Source organism: Oxyura jamaicensis, chromosome 12, assembly GCF_011077185.1.
Source record: "Oxyura jamaicensis isolate SHBP4307 breed ruddy duck chromosome 12, BPBGC_Ojam_1.0, whole genome shotgun sequence".
In the NCBI taxonomy this organism is placed as follows: domain Eukaryota; kingdom Metazoa; phylum Chordata; class Aves; order Anseriformes; family Anatidae; genus Oxyura; species Oxyura jamaicensis.
In genome coordinates this window covers 5,724,208-5,746,740 of record NC_048904.1, presented here as the reverse complement: position 1 = coordinate 5,746,740, position 22,533 = coordinate 5,724,208, and the positions used below count along the sequence as shown (strand labels likewise).

The 22,533-nt window shown below is 39.4% G+C and overlaps 1 protein-coding gene across 2 annotated transcripts in view; it reads left to right on the top strand.

Moving 5' to 3' along the window:
- IARS1 (isoleucyl-tRNA synthetase 1) overlaps positions 1-18,002 on the top strand; it is a 99,822-nt gene extending 81,820 nt beyond the window's left edge. For both annotated transcript variants that reach the window (XM_035337355.1, XM_035337356.1), the window contains exons 30-35: positions 1,171-1,347; positions 4,436-4,547; positions 5,381-5,506; positions 10,634-10,777; positions 11,768-11,920; positions 17,393-18,002. In XM_035337355.1, the coding sequence (XP_035193246.1) occupies positions 1,171-1,347; positions 4,436-4,547; positions 5,381-5,506; positions 10,634-10,777; positions 11,768-11,920; positions 17,393-17,475 (795 nt within the window). In that variant the 3' untranslated portion in view covers positions 17,476-18,002. The remainder of the gene's footprint in view (positions 1-1,170; positions 1,348-4,435; positions 4,548-5,380; positions 5,507-10,633; positions 10,778-11,767; positions 11,921-17,392) is intronic.
- The last annotated feature ends 4,531 nt before the right edge of the window (positions 18,003-22,533 follow it).

Below are 22,533 nucleotides of genomic sequence, written 5' to 3'. Positions count from 1 at the left end.
TGCCAAGTGATCTGTTCTGTCTCAGCCCTGGTGTGTTACATCAGCTGGACTGGTGAGAGCCAAGACTTCTGAGCTTAGGACTGCTAAAAGAAACAAACTCATGTCTTAGCAAATTGCAGGAGGCCTTCCTGGCACCGATTGACATAAATGATTCCACTCTTAATTGTTCTCATCATACATACAAGTGATGCTGTCTGACCTTTATGTTAAAGCACTTTGAACCAATGCAACTTCTCTCTACAATAATAATCCCAAAAGAGCTGTGCTCAGTGCCTCCATTTACACTCAGAAAGCTGGTCACCAGGGAGATGATTACACGTCTAAAAAGTCATTATGTGGAGAGGACATTAATATCTAACTCTTGACAAACAATTTTAAAAGTTTCTGAACTTGTAAGTTTTGTAAATAAACCCTTATATTTGGGGTTTTCCTACTCAGCAAAGTTGGTGGCGATGGGCTAGAGATTGTATTAATCTTCATTAAGAGCATGCATGAAAAATGACAAAGTTATACTAAACTAGTCACCTTCCCCTTTCATGTTTCATTGTGTGTTATATATATATATTTATCTTTGTAAAATCAGGAATACATCCATGAAAAGTCTTAAGTTACTGGATGATTCATATTTATTTCTATAGTGACATAAGTTTGTAACTTATTTCAATGAATATCAAAATCCGTAGTCTCGCTTATTACTTAACGTGATGCTAATATGCATTTACTCTGTCATTCTTTGATTCCCACTCCTGTTATCAAAGTAAACAGCCAATGAAATTCTGGATCTACAAGAATTATTGCTGGGATGGCATTAGGATACAAGTTTTTTTTTTTTTTTTTTCCTTCCTTGAAATAAATTTCTTACTGAAGCAGAATTTTGTGAGAATTCAGTATCAGTTTTCATTTCATTACGGGGGAGGGTTAGTAAATGAATTTGTAAATGAGATATTTTGAGGAAAGTGTGCTTTTTAGTCGGTCGTTATCTTTAGAAGAAAGTGCCACCATGTTTCAAGCCTCTTTCTTTCCCTTCTGACAAAATAGTTGCTTTATTTTAGTATTTTTGGGGAAACTTCTAACAAATGCCTGGTAAATATCAAATACATTTTTTTATTCGACAAGTATCCTTCTTGTACTCTTGCTGTCAATTAACGGTGTATTTGGTGTGTCCTACAGCGAAATCTGGTTCCTACAGATGAGATTACAGTGTACTACAGATCATATCCAGAAGGTGACTACTTGGATACTGTTATTAAGGAACATACAGATTTCATTCTTGCAACAATAAAAGCTGCCCTAAAACCTTACCCGGTGCCTACCTCAAAAGAAGTTCTCATCCAGGAGACCACCCAAGTAAGGAGGAAAAAGCATTGACTGCATAGTTCATTCTCCTATAAGCTTTTAACTGAAGCAATTGTTTTGATTGCAGATAATTTGTATGTCAGTGTTTGTGGGATAAAGGGGACATTAATTCACGTTGATGAATTTCCACGTTTTCCTTTTTGGTTTAAAAAAGAAGATAGGTGGGCTCTGTTGCTTGTCTATTTTGTCTGGAAACGAAGCCACTTGGGTACTGAAGTAAATGTGTTAATTGCAATTTGTGTAAGCTTAAAGTACTTTAGACAGTTATTTATATTTGGATTAGTGCATTGTTTAGAAAGCAAAAACATTGTTCTGATTTCTTTAAATTAATACGCTTTTGTATTTAGAAACTTTTTCCTTCAAAGCTAAATTTTGCATCTTGACTTAAGGCCAGCTTCAATTATTAATGCTTGAGGATGCATTGGTTTTTTTCCTTCCTGAAGTTCAACCTTTTGTAACAATGCAGTTTTGCAGATTGGCTTATTCTTTCATCACCAGATTTGAACTTTCCTTTGTTTTCTTTGACTGTTTCTTCGGACATGTTTTAAGAATACTCTTGTTTTATGCAAACTCGCTGTATTCATTCATGCCTATCAGAATTATGGGTGAAACAGGTTCTTTAATCTAAATGTCAAGCTAACCCAGGAAGACAAGAACTTACGATATATTAGTTCTTGCAATTTGGTTTACAAAATGGGTAGGGCTATGAGAATACCTGAAAAGAAGGCACGTTTTGTCTGTCCTACTGGCAGCATGTGTAAGGAAAACATTTTATATTACATTTTTGAAGTTATATGGATTTCAAACAAAGGTGTGGTTGGCCTTTTCCAAAATCAGTGGTTTCATCTAGAGACAAACACAGAGGAAGAAAAACATTGTGAAAGTAGAGAATATGGTGTCTGGAAAAGTTTGCTGTTTCTTCTAGGTACTTACCTGATTGTGATGCTGTTGATGAACAGCTTAAATCAACATCAAATACAATTCAGAATGTAAAAGTAGCTGCAGAAATGTGTAGTGCTGGGAAACACTTGTCTGGTGGCCCACATCTGAAATTGTGTGGTTTGTTCGCTTTGTTGTTGGTCACTGCATCTTTCCGTGAAGGCTTCCATGCCTGTGCAAGTATGTCCTCTCCACCTACCTCCCCATTATTTGTCTGCTTTTTCAATCTTAATTTAGCAGGTTCTAGTGCAGAAGAACATTGTGGGTAGCTAAACAAGGAGTCTGTTAGTTTTAAATAATGCTCTTTATGTAGCATAAAGAGCATTATTTAAATTCTTGCCCTGATAGAAGGTGCTGGTTATTAGGGATGTAATTGATAGCTGTTGTCTGGATGTCAGCAAAAACAGACATCCGTTTGGGTTTTGGAATGATGAGCAGTATGTAAACCAGAGAGAGGTCTGTGGATCAGAATACACATTTGCACAAATACTGGATTGCTGAGTGGAGAAAACCTACAGAATTTAACCAGAAGTAGCACTGTGTATGACACTTCTGTGTGGCTGTTGCAATTGGTGAGTAGGTTTATGGACAGGTGATGGTCATCTTGCGATGGCCATAGAGCTGAGAGTTCCTGCTAGCTTCAAGTCTTGGGCTTGTTTTTTTGTTTTCTTATCTTTTCCCCAAACAAGAACATGAGCTGTGACTCACTGCAAGTTCTGCATACCGAAGTGAAGCACTGTATCTGAAGTAAAGATGAACTTTGCAAGTAAATTCCCATTTGTTTTTAGTATAGGTTAAGGAGTCTCAGTTACCACAAAGTACCTCCCTGCAGAGTTCAGCTCTGGTCTTTGCCAGGTGGGGAGCTTTCTCCACCTTTAAATGGCTGTGTTTACAGACTTGATGGGCTTCTGACTTATTAGTCAGATATTTAGTATTTAAAAGCGAGGTTGCAGACAGAAACAGATGACTGGGGTTTTAGTGCAACTGTAAATTCTTCCTCGGAAGTCTCGCTTTCCGGGGCTGTAGAGATTGATTGCTCAGGGCAGATGTTCCACGCTCTGTTCTGTGTTCTGCTGCAACTGGCTTGTCACAGCAACAGCAGTGAATAAAAATATCTGAAATGAAAAAGCTTTTCTAAAGAAGGCCTTTCAGGGTAGGAGTTTGGCCCTTTGTGGAGAGTTAAAACAGCTGCAGCGATGTGCAGTGGATTTGCAGGTCAGTGCATCAGACCTGACCATGCTTGGTGGGTTTTCTTGGTCCTACCTGCGCATGTGTTTGTACTAGCACTTTCAGGCATAAAGGCTTTGCATTGAAACTGAATTATGCGTTGACTGTCTTCTGTTGGTGGAGGTGGATAAGCCGCACTGAAGTGGAAAATGTTTTACAAGGACCATTGTGCGCTTTCAGGTACAAAAGCAGGTGCAAGGTGAAAGACCCAAGTGTGTAATGCTGCACGTGAGTTCGTAAGTTAGAGCAGTTCTGGCAGGTCACTGCAGCAAACCTCTGGAAGCTATTAAAAGGACTAATGGAAATCCATGGGATGCTGAATATGTGTGAAGACTGGGACAAAAAATGAAAAGAAGTCTGTCTATTCTGGAAGCCTTTTGGTTACATTGAAGGGTTAGTGTTTCTCTGAAAGTATCCTGGATCAATTTTATGTAAAGGCCATTAATTAGGAATTCCTCTCCCATAGGCTTGCTCTGAGAGACAGCTAGAAACTTCAGCTTTTTTCAAAAAATGTTGGGAAGGAAACGCAGCTCCTTGTAAAATGAATTTTTAGTTGCTGGTAAAAGTAGGTGAGCACAAAACAAGATGTGCTGCTCCGTCAGTCTTTCTCTAGGTTGCAGTAGGAGCTCAGCGCTGAGTGGCATTTCCATGTTTGCACAGGAGGGTTAGGTTTTGAGAGAACATTCACACTGAGGCGGTTTATTCTACTCTTTTATTCACGTGTTAAATGCATCTTTAATTTAAACTGAAGATAAATTCATATTGGAGCACTGCTTCTGAAGGAAGAAGTGGCAAAATCTTCTGTTTTATTAAAATATGAGTGATGTTTAGTATAAAAAAAGACATTAATGAAGTTTGAAGGAAAAATCAGTAAAACAATATGTAAGCAAGATACGTATTTTTTTTTTTTTAGCTGAAGGGATCAGAGCTACAAATCACACTTGTCAGAGGTGGTGCGTGCCAGTGTGTTGGTCCAGCCTGTGCCTACGTCAACCTCAAAGTTTGTGCTAATGGGACAGAGCAAGGTAGGAATGTACCCGTTCTGATTTGTCTGTTGGTGTGTTAAAAGACTGGAAAATGGAGTAAGGAGTGGTGATGCCAAGAAGTTGTTTGAAGGATGCTCCCTTTCGAAGCAGCTTTAAATAGCTCTTCACAATAAGTTTATTAAAAGAAAAAAGTCACGTTAAACTTGTGTGCGTATATTCACACAGGCTCAGAATATGTACCTTGAGAATTTTGTATTAAGAATTAATAATTCTTTATGTAGCAATATGTAGGAGATGCCTTTCTGTGGACCAGATCCTGTTTCTGAAAAAAAAGATATCTAAGTATAGAACTGAAAAGAATACTTAAACTAGAGAATAAACTGTTTTGGATAGTCAAAAGAACATTATATAAGTCAGTATAGTGATGATATTATAAGTATTACAAGGTTGAGTTATATATTAAAATGAGAACAAACTAAATGTACTCCGGATTTTTTTTTCTTAAATTGGTTTACAATTTTTGTCAGTGCAATTCTGCTTTGTAACATGCTTGTATTTATGAAGGTAACTACCTGGTGAACATCTTGGCATACAGTCTGCCACTTCTTAATCGGTGTAATACTGGATTATAATTCAGCAACAGTACCTTTGTTAATAAAAACAAATATAACTCTAAATCTGTAATACATCTGAGTCAGTTTTCCTGTTTTCTTCTCTTTCCCTCGTTCTACAAAAATTTCTGGAAGTATGTAGTGTTGTCAGTTTTAAATTAGCTTAGTAATTTGCTGGAAGTCATTAGAACAAGTCATTAGAAAATATTGAAATTCATGTTTCTTCCAAACTGAATCTTAATTTCATAATTCCTGTTTTAGATGGTGTGTTGCTGCTGGAAAATCCAAAAGGAGATAATACCTTGAACTTCACTGGACTTGTAGATGCCATCTCCTGCATTTTTGGTCTTAAAAATTCAAAACTGACAGTTTTTAATGGAAAAACAGGTAAATGGAGTATGACAAGGAAAATTGAGTCTTCCTAGCAGCAGCTAGCAGTTACTTACTGTACAGTTTGTACATATATATATATACACACACAACTGACAGGAAAATGCACAAGGAAATATTCTGCTTTATAATACTTAGCTTATGAGACCATGTTTATAGTCACATTAGAATGTTTCCAAAACCTGCTGCTAAAATGATGCTCATCTCTTCTGTTAACCTATTTCCATAGCAGCTTTCATCAGGACAAAATCTGATTTATTTCAGAAAATGTCTCCATTGGGTCCAGGCTATGCTATATGTTGATGGCAAGCTGTCATCAGCTTTTTCATGTTTTCATTTTTTTCCCCAATGCCTCAGTGGGCAGGGTGAGAACTTAAACTGAATGCAAAGTGTACCTATGTATAGAGAAAAAATCATTCTATTTTTCACCCTAGAGAAAGCTGAGGATCTCTGCATTTTTTTCTTTTTAGGAAAATCTATTGAATATTTTTGCAGCTTGAACTTTACCTCTGTTAAGGCATGAGAATATAAAGCATTTTCTGTGGATTATATATAGAGTTGAAGGTTATATCATAGTTCAGTTCATTACAAAGATAAAATAACTGAGACAGAGAAACATTATGAAAGATGTTGCAATTAGTGACTCTGAGATCCTACCAGCAAGCTGGCGTTCTCTTCTCTGAGATGAAGATGCTGTTTTATTATTACATTATATGTAATATTCCAGTACATCAGAAAAAGTGACATCTTAAAAATCAGCACACTGAGAACAAAATAATATCAACCAAATGTTTTAGTGAATGCAGAGTACTTGAAGTGTCTGTGCTTTGATACAACTTCAGATAGGTTTCAACAGCAGTAAATCCTTTTTATGTTCTTAGGGTTATTTACAGGCATATCTTAAGAGTTCAAACTTCATGGTTTCCATACCATTAACAACATAAAGTCTAAGATGAGTGACAAAGAAATGATAAAATACCACAAAAAGTGAAGTTTGGTGGCTGTAGAAACCTTTGCTAGCGTGTTTTCACAGAAGTACTGCTGAAGCAACATGTAAGAGGAGATATTTTAATTGGCTTTTGCAAGAGGCTGTTTCGGGTTGCACGCAGGATTGCTGTGGATCAACAGTTTGTCTGCCAGTGATACCAGTTGGGGAATAGTCTTACCTGAGTCTATAATGTCAATATGAACAGCTCTAGTTTTGTGACTTGTAATTTCCTGAATGTATGTTGGCAAGAATGTTTTGGGCCTTTTCATATCATGACTTTCTCTGATGTAATCCACTTAGCTTAATGTGGTAAAAGCTCTTTCCAAGTTGTGCTCACTTGAACTACATGGTTTCTCATCTGAAATTATCGTTATTTGCTTTCAGTTATGGATGATATACAGGAAACTTTGGGTCCCTCCGTATCTTTACCAAGTTTATGTTTTAAAGGAGGAAATGGCATTCCTTTAAATCACTTTTCCAAACAGCAGTGATACATAGCAGTACATGCCTACAGGGATGGATGTGTCCTAGTACGGTTCATTAACCATCCTGGATATTAAGACATGACCTGCGAAGGCCAAGAAGAGTTGGGAAATTCTCCCCTCATTGAGATGATAAGCTGTTTGGATCCTTATTTAGTTTACCCCTCCCTCAAATGCTTTTTTCTGCTGTAGTGGCGAAGGCTTTATTTCTTTCCTTTCCATGTTGCTTTTTCTGTTTGGATTTGAGCTTTCCAGCTGGGCATGCTGATTTTAATCTTCTACTCTTTGTAAGTGGTCAGGGCAAAGAGGGTGTTTTCCCTGCTGACTTGTTAATGGCATGGAAATTCCCTTGGAAAGATTAGATTATCAAATTTACTTTGGCAGAGAATTTGAACAAGTACTGATGAGCAGAAGATGACGCTCCCAACGGAGCCAGGGCTGAATGTAAAAAGAAAATAGCTCTTAGGGACATTAGAGAACAGAGCTGCAACTCTTGGTGTCTGGTTCAATTCAGATGCAATCCCTTGGCTTTATCCACCCAGCCTTTGCTTGGGTAACATTAGGTGAGGCCTCGCCACAGGCCCGGGGGCTCCTTAGGTAAGGCAAGGAGCTGGTATCAGCCGCTCTCTGAGAGGAGTTGCAAAGGAAAGGTCGTGCACTCTGGACGAATAGTAGCTGAATTGGTCCCACATGTGTTAATAAAATTGTGACCCAGTAAAACCATATTTCTGGCTGCTTGTTTTCCTTCCTGTAGTTTCTAGGCCCCTCCACTCTACTTGCAGTAGTTTATTATCTTGTTTTCTAATTGTAATGAAGATTTACTTAAGGTTGCATAATGATATAAAATCAGGCTGTTCTTGTATTAAGGCAGGCTAAAATATGTCAAGGCCCTCTTTCTCAGTAGAACATTGAAATAATGGGATAAACATTTCCTCCCCAGCAGTGAACTGATGTATTTTGAGTAACTGCACAAACACTGAGCAAGGTTCTGGGATTTGTAATGGTCTTCAGAAACAAGAACAGAATTTGTCTCATTTTACCTTTTTTTTTTTTTTCTGTTTAAGTCAATTAAAGGAAAGAGGGTGGGCTCAAATTAGATCATAAGAATAGATGTCTGTGACTTTCTTTTTGCTCTATGGGTGAAAACTTTATACACTTCTTACTGTGAACACTTCCTGAGTTGCACTCAGCTTTCAAGGAAGTAGCCCATATTGAAAAAGACCTTTTTAAGACAAATCTTTTTTTCCTAGACTATATGAGTCCATAAATCATTTAGGGTTTAAAAGAAGGTAGGGAGGGGAGAAGGGAGAGGGTGGAACTGAGTTAGAATTTCCCCAGAAAAACATTTAGTCCATGTCTTATTCTGTCTTTATGATTTTCAGATGGCTAACTCATGTTCAAAAACAATGATAAGAAACAAAAAGGAGTTCAATAAGATTTTTCTATTATTATTTTGAATTTTTAAAAGGCCATGAAGGCCCTAAGGTACCTTAGCAGAGAGCATTACCACTTAAATCTTAGCTGCAGGGAGAACTGCCTTTAAAAGTAATTTTAATATTGATGAGCACACTTCAGCATCTGCTTCCTTTCAAGAGTATCATAATATATGAAGAAATGATCCACTTGACTCATTTATTAGTTATTCGAGTCATACGAACCGAGTCTATCGATAGCACTGTCCGTGGGATCTTCCTTGTGGAAATGGCAGTGGTCCTGTAACGCAAAATGCTCGACGTGTTAAACGCGCAAATCGCGCTGACCGCTGTTTGTGCCCTGTTGGCCTGCATAGAGCTGCACAGATCATGGCCCCTGCGTAACGTCAGAGAGCTGTGAGTTACTTGGGCTGGGGGTCTTGCTCCATAAAGTGCCCTGCTCGCTGGTGTGGTCTCACAGCTATTGCCTAGTAATTGCAAGTCAATGGCAAGCGGTGCCGCTTTAGAGTTATGCTAGGAAAAAACTCTGCTGACTCCTTTTCTTGTTACTTACCCTTCACTTGTTAATTATTTTTTTTCTTGCTTTCTTGTAAGTAAAACCAAAAGCAAAGCTCTTGCTGGGCCTGCTCCTTGAGGACTTGTTAGTGTTAGGTCAGAGGTTGGACTCGGTGATCTTGGAGGTCTCTTCCAACCTAGATGATTCTGTGATTCTGCTCCTCAGACAAACCAGGAAAGTGTTCAGTTAGCTGGCAGATGACCACTATCTTACAATACATCCATTACCTCATTTGTGAAGAATCAATTTTAGATGCAGCAATGAAGTTTTTCCTTTTTCTTTAAAGCTTTATGTATTTTTTAAAAAGATGATTTTTTTAAAAAGATGATTTTTAAAGGCTAGGGATTTTGTGCCATTAAAACAGAATGCTGAGATTTCTTTATAATATATTTCATAATGTGTAGACACTGCAAAACCTGAGATTTCTTAAGTCAAAATTCTTTCTTAGATGCAGTCTGAGGCTAGAAATGGTAAATGTTCTTTTTTTCTCTAGGGCAGTCTCATAAACCTTCCACATTGCATTGTGCTTTGTTCTCTGGCAGCTGGTATAATTTTGAGAATATGTAGCCAGTGATCATGCTTTACCTCTTCTTATCACTTCTAGACTTATAAACTTCCTTTTTTTAGGAAAAAAAAAAAGGCAATTTCTCTCTCTTTCAAATTCATTTAGAGGAACTGATGGAAAAAAGCTTTGTAAACGGTAGGCTGTGCGACCTGCAAACAGTGCTGATAGGGAAAGAAAAGCTGCTGGAAGGAGATGACATGTGCCTGCTCTGTATACACTGTGCAGTTTTTGCAAGATAGTAAATTCGTTAATTCTTCCTAGATTTGGTCTTTGGAGTTCTTCTGTAGCTGCAATGAAGAGGGATGTTCTTTCTCTTCCGCGTTGTGCCTGTCAGCAGGGTGGTGGTGGTGGTGGTTTATCTCTGTGGTAGACAGGCAGCTAGCTGCTCGTGTAGGTGGTGCGGGATGAAGGCTCACATACCTCGTTTGTTTTTCATCTGAGTGCTTCCACGGTGCCGGTATTGCGTCTTAAATCCTTCTAAGAAAAAATAAGATGCAAGTCCTGTTCTGTGTCTGATGTCCACCAATTTCTAATATGTATGGCTGGAGTTATCTGCTGAAGCATCGGCTGTTGTTGACATTAAATGCAAATATCAATGCAAAGGGTGTTATTCGTGACCTAACCAGCTACTACTGGTCGTACACTTGCCGTTAATCTGAAGTTTAATGTGGGAAGTGTCCCAGCATTGCGTGGTAACGCAAATCCAGCCCTGCTTCCGCTACTGAAGTCAGGGTAGAGGCAAAGATCATAGGTCTTAATGTAATGAGAAAGAAATTGGCTTAAGTGAGTAACTTCTTGCTTAAGTTATTTATTTTTATTGCATAAGTAATCGTGTCATGTATCTATGTGCATAAGAAGTGGGATGTAGGAACTGATTTCCATAGCAGATTAGGTACTCTGCATTATTAAGAAATACCTGTTTTTTTTCTCCCCCCCCGCATAAATTCCACTTGTCAAACTGGAGAAATACTCTTTCTTGAGCAAGCAATTGCAAACACTTCCACAGCAGAATCAGTTAGAAGGACTCTGTCAGCTAATTGAACCGGAGCTGGACCTTGGCTTCCCTGTAATGGCTTGACTGGTCTCATTTGCTTTTTCAGAACTGATAAATAAAACTGACTTGCTTACTCTCAGTGGAAAGACTCTACATGTGACGACAGGGTCAGCACCTGCTCTGACCAACTCTCCTGATGCTCTTCTCTGCCAGTATATCAACTTGCAGTTAGTAAATGCAAAGCCACAAGGTATGTTGCATACTTACTTCTCCTTGCTTACAGACTGAGGTTTTTCTAATCTAAGTTTCAGACGCCGTCTCTTGATGATGAAGATACGTATGTCTGTTTTAATTTGCAGATGGTGATTTCATTTATTTTTCTTGTAGTGTGTACTTTCTAATAAACACAACGATTGTTTAGCTTTTCTTTACCTTTTCATAAAAGAGCCAGTTTGAGATAACGAATGGCATTTAAACATGATCCCTTCAGCATTGTTTCCCTGCTTCTGACAGTCTGCTCACCTGTGCAGCTTATTTTAAAATGTTGAATCTAAAACTGACCAGAAATAAATAAGAAGATGAAAGATAAGCCTGTTCTTTACAGACTGTTTACAATGCCTACGTAAAACATTTCTTAGTGCTGTTTAAAAGCCAAAGGAATTGTACTATTAGTCTGGTCTGGAGTATAGATAAGTGCATGTAATTGTTTTCCAGCTGCTAATCTACTAGGCTGCTTCTGCTTTGAAACCTTTCATTGGAAAAGTCGTGTTCTTGGTAACTCGCTCTTCATCTCAGCTCTGCTCTGAGTCCTTTCTGGACTGCCTGGCCATGTGGATTCCTACAGACACTACTGGGAACCCACCTGGGGCAAAAAAAAAAAAGTGGTTTTAGTTGGGGTTTTGATCATCAGCATCTGTTTTGGGAGTTTCCGTAGTTGTTAGTGGTTTGTGTGTCCTGCTGAAATACTTCGTGTTTCCCAGTTTCCAGGTCCTCCGCTTGACAATGGTAAAGAATTCTACAAGGTTTTCTTTTGTTTGTCAAGCTGTTAATAATCACGCTTACTAGTTTATAGTTTATAAATTTATTGAGTGATTATTTGTAGGTAAGCTGGTGTGGCTAATTCTGAAGCACTGTAAAGAAATGGTGATGAACTAGAAGAACATATCCTAAACTTCAATTGACCAAGGTGAACGAAGTAATATTCCTCATCAATAGTTATGTAACTCTTTATCTTGTTTAGAATGTCAGAAAGGAACAATGGGAACTCTTCTAATGGAAAACCCTGTTGGTCAGAATGGATTAACGTACCAAGGTCTCCTACACGAAACAGCAAAAGTTTTTGGGCTGAGAAGCAGGAGGCTAAAATTGTTCCTGGATGAAGCACAAACTCAGGGTAAGCACAAACGTTTCACTTGCTTGTTCAAGGATACTTTGAAGCTTTTTTTGAGGAGCAGTCAGTATAACCCTGTAACTGAAGCCTACTTTAATTACTAAATGCATTCTGTTTACATGTGGGCTTCTAATTTTGCCAAGTAATTCAATGATCTATGTAAAAAAAATTCTTTGAGCACGTAAATTTATTAGCAAGTTCAGAGTTATAAGGTATTTCCCTTATGAAATGTCCAACACCAAGTTTGGTTTTTTTTTTGCAAGTTTCTTCCTTTTGAAATAGAAAAGTCAGTCAGAAATGGAACTGGTGGTTACGTGCTACTGTGACTCAGAGTGAATCTCTTTCTAGAAGTGAGTGAGTCTGAAGTGTGAATATTTTAAGAACCTTTTCAAATTCTTCCTGTAATACTCAAGTTGCAGATTTTTTCTTCCTTCTGGAGAAAAGGGTCAGGGGAGTATATCAGATCTATTTCAGAGTAGTTTGAGTAGGTCAGACTTGGTTGAGTATGGCAGCAACATTTCATTTGGAGTACTTGGGAAGTTGGAAGCTTAATGACAATCACATACCTGAAGTGTGCTAAAGAATCTTGGGAAAACACAGTCAGAGGGGGAGGCTTAGAAATTTCTAATTCATGACCTGTAGTGCTAAAAAGGTGGACATGAGAAGGGTGTGGAACTATATTTGACAGGAAGAATGGATTGGAAACTACATGGTAAAAGCAAATAAACAGAACCAGGTATTTCTAGTATACTCAGGAAAATAGAACTTTGAATGAAATCATGTAAAGGATTCTGTCTCCCTTTTATCTTACTGGCATGATCTTCAATCTGCTTGGGAGGGTGTGGTGGTTTTATTCAGCAGGGCAGCTGATCTCCACCGCAACTGCTCTCTCACTCTCCCTCCTCAAAGGGAAGGGGGAAGAAAATATGAAAAGTCCTCAAGGGTTCAGATAAGGACAGGGAGATCACTCAATTACCATGGGCAAAACAGATCCAGCATAGGGAGATTAATGTAATTTATTACCTATTACTAACAAGGTAGAGCAAGGTGAGAAACCCAACCTAAAAACACCTTCCTCCCTTCCACACGCTTCTACGTCCTTGCCCTGAGCAGCACAGGGCAATGGGGAATGGGGTCTGCGGTCAGTCCCTGACACTGCCTGCAGGGCTCCTTCAGGGTCCCTCTCTGCCCCTGCTCCCCGCGGGGTCCTTCCCGACCTGAGCCTGCGGGGGCTGCCCACGGGCTGCAGCTCTTCAGGAACTGCTCCCACACGGCTCCGTCCCACGTGGTCCATCCCCCGGGAGCAAACTGCTCCAGCACGGGTCCCCCACAGGCGGCAGCTCCCCCCAGCCCCCCTGCTCCTGCGTGGGCTCCTCTCCACGGGCTGCAGCGTGGAGATCTGCTCCGTGTGGGACCCATGGGTTCAGGGGGACAGCCTGCTCCACCGGGGGCCTCTCCACGGGCCGCAGGGGAACTGCTGCTGCCTGCCTGGAGCACCTCCTGCCCTCCTGCTGCACTCACCTGGGGGCTGCAGGGCTTCTTCTCACTCCTCACTCTCCCAGCTGCTGTTGCACGGTAGGTTTTTTCCCCCCTTTCCTAAATCTACTCTCACAGAGGCACGAATGACCTTGCTTACTGGCTCAGCTCTGGCCAGTGGCAGGTCTCTTTGGAGCCAGCTGAAACTGGTCCATGTCTGACACGGGGCAGCTGCTGGATTCTTCTCACAGAGGCCACCCCTGCAGCCCCCTGCTACCAAAACCTTGCCACGGAAACCCAGTACAGAGGGATACATCACACACAACCTAATGACATCAGGTTACCTGCCCAGAAGTTAACCATCCTGTTTAAACTAGTTTTCAAATCTTTAGGATGGGTTGAGCTTCCTCCTGAGGTACCTGCCAGCGGCTGTAGGAGTGCAGCCCTCCAGTGTAGCTGCCCTAAAACTAGGGTTAATCCTCAGATGGGTTGCAGAGATTAAAATTAGCATAAGTAGGGTGTGTTGTTTTTCTTGGAGGGTAGTTTTATTTCTTTATTTCATGTGACCTGAACTCTGCTTATTCAAAAGTCATTTTGTAAGTAAAGTGAATCTCAAATGTTGATGAAACTTCCTAGTGATAGTTTGAACTAACGCTCAGAACATGCTGAATGAGGTTAACGAACTGAAGTGTAGAGCAGTGTTTAGAAACAGCACAAGGTGTAAGAACTAAGTATATCAACCACACTTTGGTTGCATAAACAAAAGAGGTATTTATTTGTACAAGTTTGCTGACTAGGAATGTAGCCATTCAGGAGTTATTGATGTTGTACTTACTTCTTGATTTTTACTTTCTATCACTGTTAGAGGGCAAACAGGTTCATGGCAGCATATGATTTAGTTAAGCTGCTGAAATAACTATTGTATACAAGTTTCCAGCTTTGAAAGCGTGCAGTAACTGACAAAACAGAACAATATATAGCCATTAATTACCAGTTGAAGTAAGGATTTTTAAAATGCCTTTACCTAAAAGGGAAATCAACAGAATCACTGTAGCATATTTGTAGTATGAATTCTCCAGAACTATTTAAGCTTAAAATAGTGTATAAACTGATAATTCACGATGATGTGAAAGATTGTTTTTCTTAAGTCTTCAAAGACCAAAATACCTCGTTTGGTCATTTTGAGGCTCAGAAGATAGAGGACTTGGTCCTGGGGATTTATTTTTGTAGCTAACACATGCTTATGCAATAGAGTTATGTTTCTGTTATCTTAGGTTTAACTCTCCATGAAGTTCTTTTCATAGTTTCTTTATGGTATAAATACTGCAGTGGCCATACTTTATCCTCACATCTTTTTCATTGATAAATGCTGCATACAGAACAAATCCCATTTTGATGCCCTGGATGCCTATTAGTTCAATTAATGATTGTGTGTATCACTGCTATTTTGTAATCTCTTGTTTAGCATTTTAGCAATATATTCCAAGGTCCTAGCTTCAAAACAAAAAATTGAGTCTCTTTTTGTTGGTTTACTCTAAAAATAAAAGCTGGTAATAATAAAAGTTTCTATTAACCATTTGAAACATTCAATGATAATGATCAGTGAATAGAAAGGCTGTCTTCTTAAAAGGGAAAAAATAATAACCACATGACAGAAAACGAGTTACCGGTCTTTAAAATACTACCTTTAAAAATGTTGTCAGGCACAGGAAGTTGGGCACCTGGTCTCTATTGCCCGAAAGCTTGCCAACTTTCCAGAGACAATCTGTTCCACCTTCCTTTTGGAAGACTGGAAAAACTTTATTTAAATCAGAAATTCGAATAGTTCAGTTGGAAGGGACCTACGCAGATCAAGTGCAACCAAATGTCAAAGTGGTGAGCATTGCTTATTCCTAAGACTGAAACACGAGTCACAGGTAGCTGGTGAGGAGCTACCTGAGGTCCGGGCAGTACTTCTGGCATGCTACCTGCAGGGCCTTCCTTCAGAGGGACTAGCACAAAAGAGCATGTCGTTAACATTTTGTTGCTGAGTCAAGTTTCCAATTTCTGATAGTAATTTTTCTCTTAAATACTGTTGAAAGAAGTAGCTTCCTGTAATGTCTCAGTGTTCAGGGACTGGAGATTTTGGGAGATTTGTTGTTTTTCATTTTTTTCTTTACCATGTGACTTTTCAATTGTGGAGTAAAATAAATGAGTAAATGAACAAAAAACCACATAACTTTGAGACCAAGTTCATAGTTTGGCTGCTTCTGCAGACCAGAGTAATTCTTTACGGACTGCTGCAATATTTTCATGGAAAGGAGAGGAAGGTTAATGAGGGAATAAAGCCCTAATTGCTGAATTGGATTATACCTCTTAGCTCTGTGGATGGATATTCAGCTGCTTGAAGCAGAGCACTGCACTGCAGGAGAACTCCTTAAAAATGGAACCATCAGGATCCATAAGGACTTCTCAATTATTTAATTGATGGCATTTGAAGTTTGATGCAGACTATATCTGCTCAGTCTAAATATGAAACACTTTTCAAGGAACGATGGGGGCCTTAATGTTAGAAGGAAAGTACGTATCGGTACATGGAAACAACGTTTGTTGCTGCCTTTTCTAGAAACAGTTTCCACTTGGACATCATGTTACTGCAAATTAAACTGCTTTTACCTTATCTCCATGGCTGTGCTTCACAGACTTGCCTCCCCCCACCACAAGGCCGTGCCTTGGTCTTTGTCAGCTGGACGCGAGCCCGAGTTAGCACAGGATGAATATCAGACATCAGGACGGTGATACAGTGCAGTACACTAGAAAATTGTTTCCACAGAAAAAATACCCAAATATCTGAATGTTATTAATCTGTCACTTGTGCTAACACCAGTGCCAAAATTTAAAATTATCTTTTATTTGCTTATGTTGTCTGTAGGGATTCTGGTGTGCAGTTACACAGTAACCCCCAAATTTCTTTTGCTTTGGTTTCAGTGTATGTATTTGTAGTTACCACTTTGAAGTTTCTTACCACTTTGAAGTTTCTTAGTAAAGAGACCTCTGGTATATTTATTATTCAGATTGTTTTGAATACTGGGAGGTACAGCTCTGGAACAAAAGTATTCTGCTCTGTTATTGGTGTAGTTTGCTACAGCTGGTGGGTGCTGGGAAATACTGAGCTAGCAAGCATCTTGCTTCTTGGAAAAAATGCTCTCTGTACAGTGGTAAGAATAGTAAAAGAGGTTTCCAGTTCTCCTCTTCTTTGTAATTGTAAGGCATTGTTTCTTTGGCTGTGAGGCAGGATTACTGGGTGCATGTAATTATAAATTCTGGGCCAGCCTGTTAGAAATACGCTATCCATGGAAGGGTTGTCGGTGAGTCTGTCCTACTGCTGTTCCAAGGTATATGCAGAGAGCTTTGAAAAGACGTAAATCGATCTGGTACAGTATAAATTTCTTTAGGCATATTTTAAAAGATAGCATCTGCTAAAAACTAATGTTGCTACTACAATCCTTGCTTTACGTGTACAACTCAAGTTGTAGGCATCGTCTTGTGCTCCTTCACAAGCATGTTGTTCCATCTCCTGTAAGTGATGGGATACGAGGGGAGGTAGATCTGTGCTCTGTCCTATATGGCTGTTCTTACATCATGTTTATAAGGGACTATGGTTTTCAGTGCGTTGTGTTGTTGACTACGCATTATTGCATTATAAAGCAATTTTCTGACTGGATGCTGTTCTCTGTGGATATGAAGCTGGGAGCTGTGGGCTGACACACTTTCAAAAAAATTCTACTTTGTAACCTAGAACAGAGCCTTGAACTCTTGCACTGGTGAGCCTGACATGTGGCTTGGGGCAGTTCTTCAATGCACTGTGCTTTAACAGGAGGGAATTTGAGCTGAGCAGTTTCTGTCCAAGTCCCATTTCAATAGGACTGTCCGAGTAAAGAAAAAATGCATTAAAATGCATGGATAATTTCACTTCTTGGAAAGAACACTAACTGTCTTCCCCCCTTTTTTTTGGTTCAGAGATCACAAAGGACGTCTCCATGAAGAACCTGAACATGAAGACTGTGTATGTTCGTGTTATACCCACCACAGCTGAATGTTGAGGATTCCATTTTTATGAATACGACCATGTAGACTGTTTTCCCCAAAAATGAATTTTAATTGGATTAGTATGCTTTTAGATTAACATCCAAGTTGTGTAAGGTACTTTTACCATCTCAGATTGCGCACAGGATGTTTTCTACCAGTGCATGCTGCTCTTTGGTTTCAAATACAATGTATTTTCATTATGTTACCTTACAATATTGTAAAAGCTGTTCAAAAAAAAAGTCCAAACTCCTTAACCCTAGATATCTATGCAGTAATTTGCCTGAAAGAAATGGGACTAGTACCTCAGTGATGCTGTTCTCTGCCTGTCCTTTATGCAGGGGGCATCTTTGATTTTCTAAACCAGGGGTTACCTACAAGGCTCTACGATACGTACACCGTATTACAATAGCTTTGAAACTTCCTTAACTTGAATGGTTACCCAAATGTGTTCATTCATTTTCATGAAGCGTGTGGTTGTTGATTTAAAATGCTCCTTACCTTCAATTGTTGGAACAATAAATTTGCTTCATCTCCAGACTCACTTCTCTGAGTTCAGAGTGCTTTACTTCCCTACCATTCCCTACTTCCTACAGCGCAGCGTTCCGTATGGATCAGGTGAAACCTCAAGAAACTCGAAACGTGAAAATGTCCATACTGACTGCTAATGACTGGGTTGTGATACTGTGGGGTTATGGGGGTTTTATTTATTTTGGGGTGGTGGCGGTGTGTGCGTTTGCTTCAGTTTCAGATTTAAAAGCAGGTTTTAGAAGAAATTTGTGTTGTGTTTTCAGTTTTTATAAAGCTCAATCCTATTTTGCCAGATGTTTTAGCATTAACCTCTGTCTATCAGCGAGTGAAACAACAGTCAACCCTTTTATGGTTGAAGGCGCTTTTAGCTAGTTTTAGATGACTGAAATCATGTTTAAGTTGCACTGCATTTCAGTAGTTTTGATAATTGGTGTTGAAACTTGCTACTGTACGGAACACAGAATTCGTGAGAAAGTTTACCTGCATGCAGCTGCGTTCACGGCTGTGCCGTTATTAGCTTCCTCAGAACAGGATTACATAAACTGTGAACAAGTGTATTGACAGGGAAAAACATTTTATAGGAATAACCAAGTCTTGCTTAGCATGTTTTTCCATTGCTGTTTTTCATCTTTACACTAACTATGAATATAAACCAAAGCTTTTTTTCATCACATCACATTAGTAGAAATGACTATAAATAAATGTTCAGTGCAACTGTGCTTTACTGGACCCTACCAAAGTCTGTAAGTACTCATCTGAAGTAAATCAAGTCTCTGGCATTCAGTATACATAAAATTACTTCTATCAGTATTAAAAATGTCAGTGCCTGAACCTACTGAATCACTGGCCCATTCAGTGTAATGAATATTGGACATTGCCCTCTACCTTTTCCTTTAAGACAGCTTGTTTATCTTTTTATTGACTTAGTGACATGGAAATCAAATAGGACTCTGATTTGTATTGATTTGTTTTCACATGAAAAAAAAAGTCCAGTTTGTCTTCTGTGCAAGCAAGATTGCTGATAGTCAGCTGAATGAGCTTTACTGCTCATGGAGAATAAATGAAAGTGGCAAGTGACTGCAGTCTATAACCTCATCCTTAATGAGATCATCTAAGGTGACATCATTACTCACCTTTTTAAAGAATATATTTGGGACTTATGTTTTTGTAACTTTTTTCTTAAGGATGTTGGCTGCCCAATTTCTGTATAACAACTAGACTGGATTGTATGCTTTCCAGTGAAAGAAAAGCCAGGGTAAGATTTATGAATTCACCCTGAATTACAAACAGATAGTATCCTCAACAGAACCCTTTTTCTTCCTCAAATATATTTATAGCTGCTTAATGTCAAAAATAATTTACCCTGAAGAGAAGCAATGCTTTCTCTGACCTTAGCCCACTGATCTCATACTTCACCTGAGGTATAGCTGAACTGGGTTTTCTGGATGTAAACGACTGCTTCGTGCTGAAAATGAAAATTGGCCTTTCCCTTGACTTCATGCATGAGCTTTCTCTATGAAGATGTTCTGCAGAATAGCACTGCTTGTTAAAATACTGTGGCATGCTGATGAAACTTGCTGTCAGAAGTAAAGGATTTAAATTATTTATCCACAGGAAAGGGATGAAGGAGAAATTGCTGATAATCCTGTATGTGTCCCTTAGTTCAAAACCTATGCAAAGGGCATACATTTGAAATAATCATCACAGCAATGTCTTGAGACTGAGTCAGCAAAGGCAGCGCTGTGCTTCTGTGGATCTGAAGTCAGCCCAGTTGGTGTGTGCACGAGGCTGCACAGAGCTTGGTGTACCAGCATGATAGGCTTTAAGGAAAGCTTCCTACCCTCTACCTGCTTCTCAGAGCGTGGTTACAGAATAATACAGTTTATACCATGCTCTGAAGAGCAACCTTTAAAAGCAGAGGGAGGCACAAGCCGTAGTTTCAAGAAAAGGGGATGTCAGACTACGAATTAATGTGAGGCATAGTGTTTTCTCATCCTGTTCCACTGTAACTGCAGGTGCAAACAGAAATCTGGAAGAATGTTTTCCCGTTCCTCGTATTCTCACCAAAACCTGAGAGAAAATATGACCAAAAAGATAACAGAACAAGAACTGCTTTTACAGAGCTTGTGGTACAAAGGCACAGACTGTACCTGTAATGTAACACTTCTGTTAGACACTGCCTTAACGGGGATGCTGCATACCGGGCACCTCGCGTTTGAATAGTTACGGACGTCTGTAAATTTGTCTTAATGTTATCTAGCTGTGTTTCTTTCATCTTAGTAAAATGCAGGTATGTATTCTTGGTGCTTGACCTGGAATACCAGTGTAAGAAAGCACTTCTGCTTGCTCTCAGTGTGACAGGTGCGTGTGGTGTTTCCCTTGCCCTGCTTCACCTCAGCCTCCTCTCTTTACTGCCCACACTCCATTCTTTGCTTTGTATTTATTCATCCTTTTCTGTTTTAGTTTTTATGTTGTTGCTTTTAGTTTATCAGCCATGGTTTTCAGTCCATATCCACGTACTCTTCGTGTGTTGCAAATGACTGGAACAGAAACAGAGATGTGCCCTTGCATTCTCCGGTCTGATCATATCACAAGGAAGGCAATGCCCATAAACGCTACTTCTGCCTTTGGTAGGCTCAGTAAAGGCTGGCAGAGGGGGAAAAGCGTACTTGCTCAGAACAGGTAATGGAAGGATGAGACCGGAGATTATCAGAGGACACTGTTCAAAATGCATCTGAAAATGCTTTACATCAACCTTTTGCATAAGTAGTACGTAATTAAAAAAAAAAAGTTGCAGAATTATAGTTTAATTGTGCTTTCAGTACAACTGTACTGCTTTGTTGGCTATGGTCTCATCTCTAAAACAAACCTGACAATTTCTGGAAAAAGTTGTGACCCGTTTGGGTGAACTTGTGCTTTTCCTGCCTTCTCCATTTTTGGTATTTTTAATATTAGATAATATCTAATAATTTTTTGACAGAATTTTTCTCATGGGACCTTGAAGTGGGAAGTTTTCTACTCTTTTTTTTTTTTTTTTTTTTTTTTTTTAACGACTTTTTTAAATGCAGTTCTGTAACTTCATCTAAGTTGGGCTTGATGTGATACTCTTCAGTATTTATGTACTTCAATTAACTTCTCCTTTAAATAGCTTGTTATATAAACTAAGTCTTGGACCACTATTGCCTCGCCTCATATAGAGAGAAGCACTGCCTAGGCATGCTCAGAACTGTGTTGCACTATTTATTATGCTCTGTAGTTTGTATCCTTGCATCCTGATGCGGACTGCTAGCCTGCTGGTGTTGCCTCTCAGCTGGTAGCAGTACAGCAGTCTCCACTTCTCACTCATTGAGATGTGTGCAGCGTCCAATGGGCTGCAGCAGCTGCGCTCTGCTGAGCCAGCTTTTCGCTGTCGGGGAGCTGGAGGCACTGACACAAAATAGAACTGTTATTGTATCCAGCTGTGGTTTAAAAGAGAAAAATAGTGACATCCTTTTCTCACACATGGCTCTTCCCTCCTTCCCCCTGCCCCGTCACAAATAATCGTCCTTTGGATCTATGGTGGCTGGTTTGGGCTCAAAGCACTTTCATACCTGTCCCGTTCCTACCAGATGGGAATTCCCTGGCTGACCCTGACCCTAAGAGCACCTCTGACAGCAAATTTATCAGAAGGGTGTGACATCAGCCAAGACTGGCAAGAGGATAATTAGGCTTAGCTGAGATCCACCAGCAAGGCTACGTGGACAGTAACAGGGCTGTTTGTTCCCTGTCAGCTCAGTTGCCAACTTTCCCCACAACGAATCAAGCTGTAATGGTGGGTCAGACCAGCTAAGCACCACACTAGTTTTATTCCCTGTTTTCAGGTGATTGTGTATTGTTGCATTTCTATTTTGCTTTCTTACAGTAAAAGTGTAGTGAATATTGGTATCTTTTTGCAAGTAACATCCTTCCAGAGAGAAGACTGTTTCTAAGGAGAAAAAAAGTTTCTCATCCTGTTTTAAGTTGAACAGAACAGTAGCAGATCAGCTGTACAGTCCTTGTGCAACTCACAATATCTCTATTTCTGTTCTTCAGCAGAGATGGAGTCTAGTTATCCTTGTCATTACTGGTTAAGCATAAAGCATTATTCAGTGTGTCATTTTTATCAGATTTCCTATGGGTTAGACTTGACACTGATTAAAGAAATTGGAAAAAATAATGTATGCAACTACATAACAGAATGTGTACTTCAAAGCAGACTAAAATGCTTTTTTTCTTTCAAATATGGAATGAAAGAAGAGAGCAGAATCACCCTCGCATGGAAGCAGCTTTACAGCATGAGTTAATTTTACTCTTGCTGTGCTATGAGTGGTGGTTAACTGGGGTTGGGGGAGGGTGTCTTCAATTATCTAATGTTTTCCCCAATTAAAATGTTTATGTAACCAATGTAATTATAGCTTTTATGTAATTGGGAAAAAAAAAAGGTTCCTATTTCAGTATGTCTGGGTATTTCAGCTAATTTCCAGTCTCTGTCTGTACAGAGTTCTAATGAGGGGTCACAAAGCTCC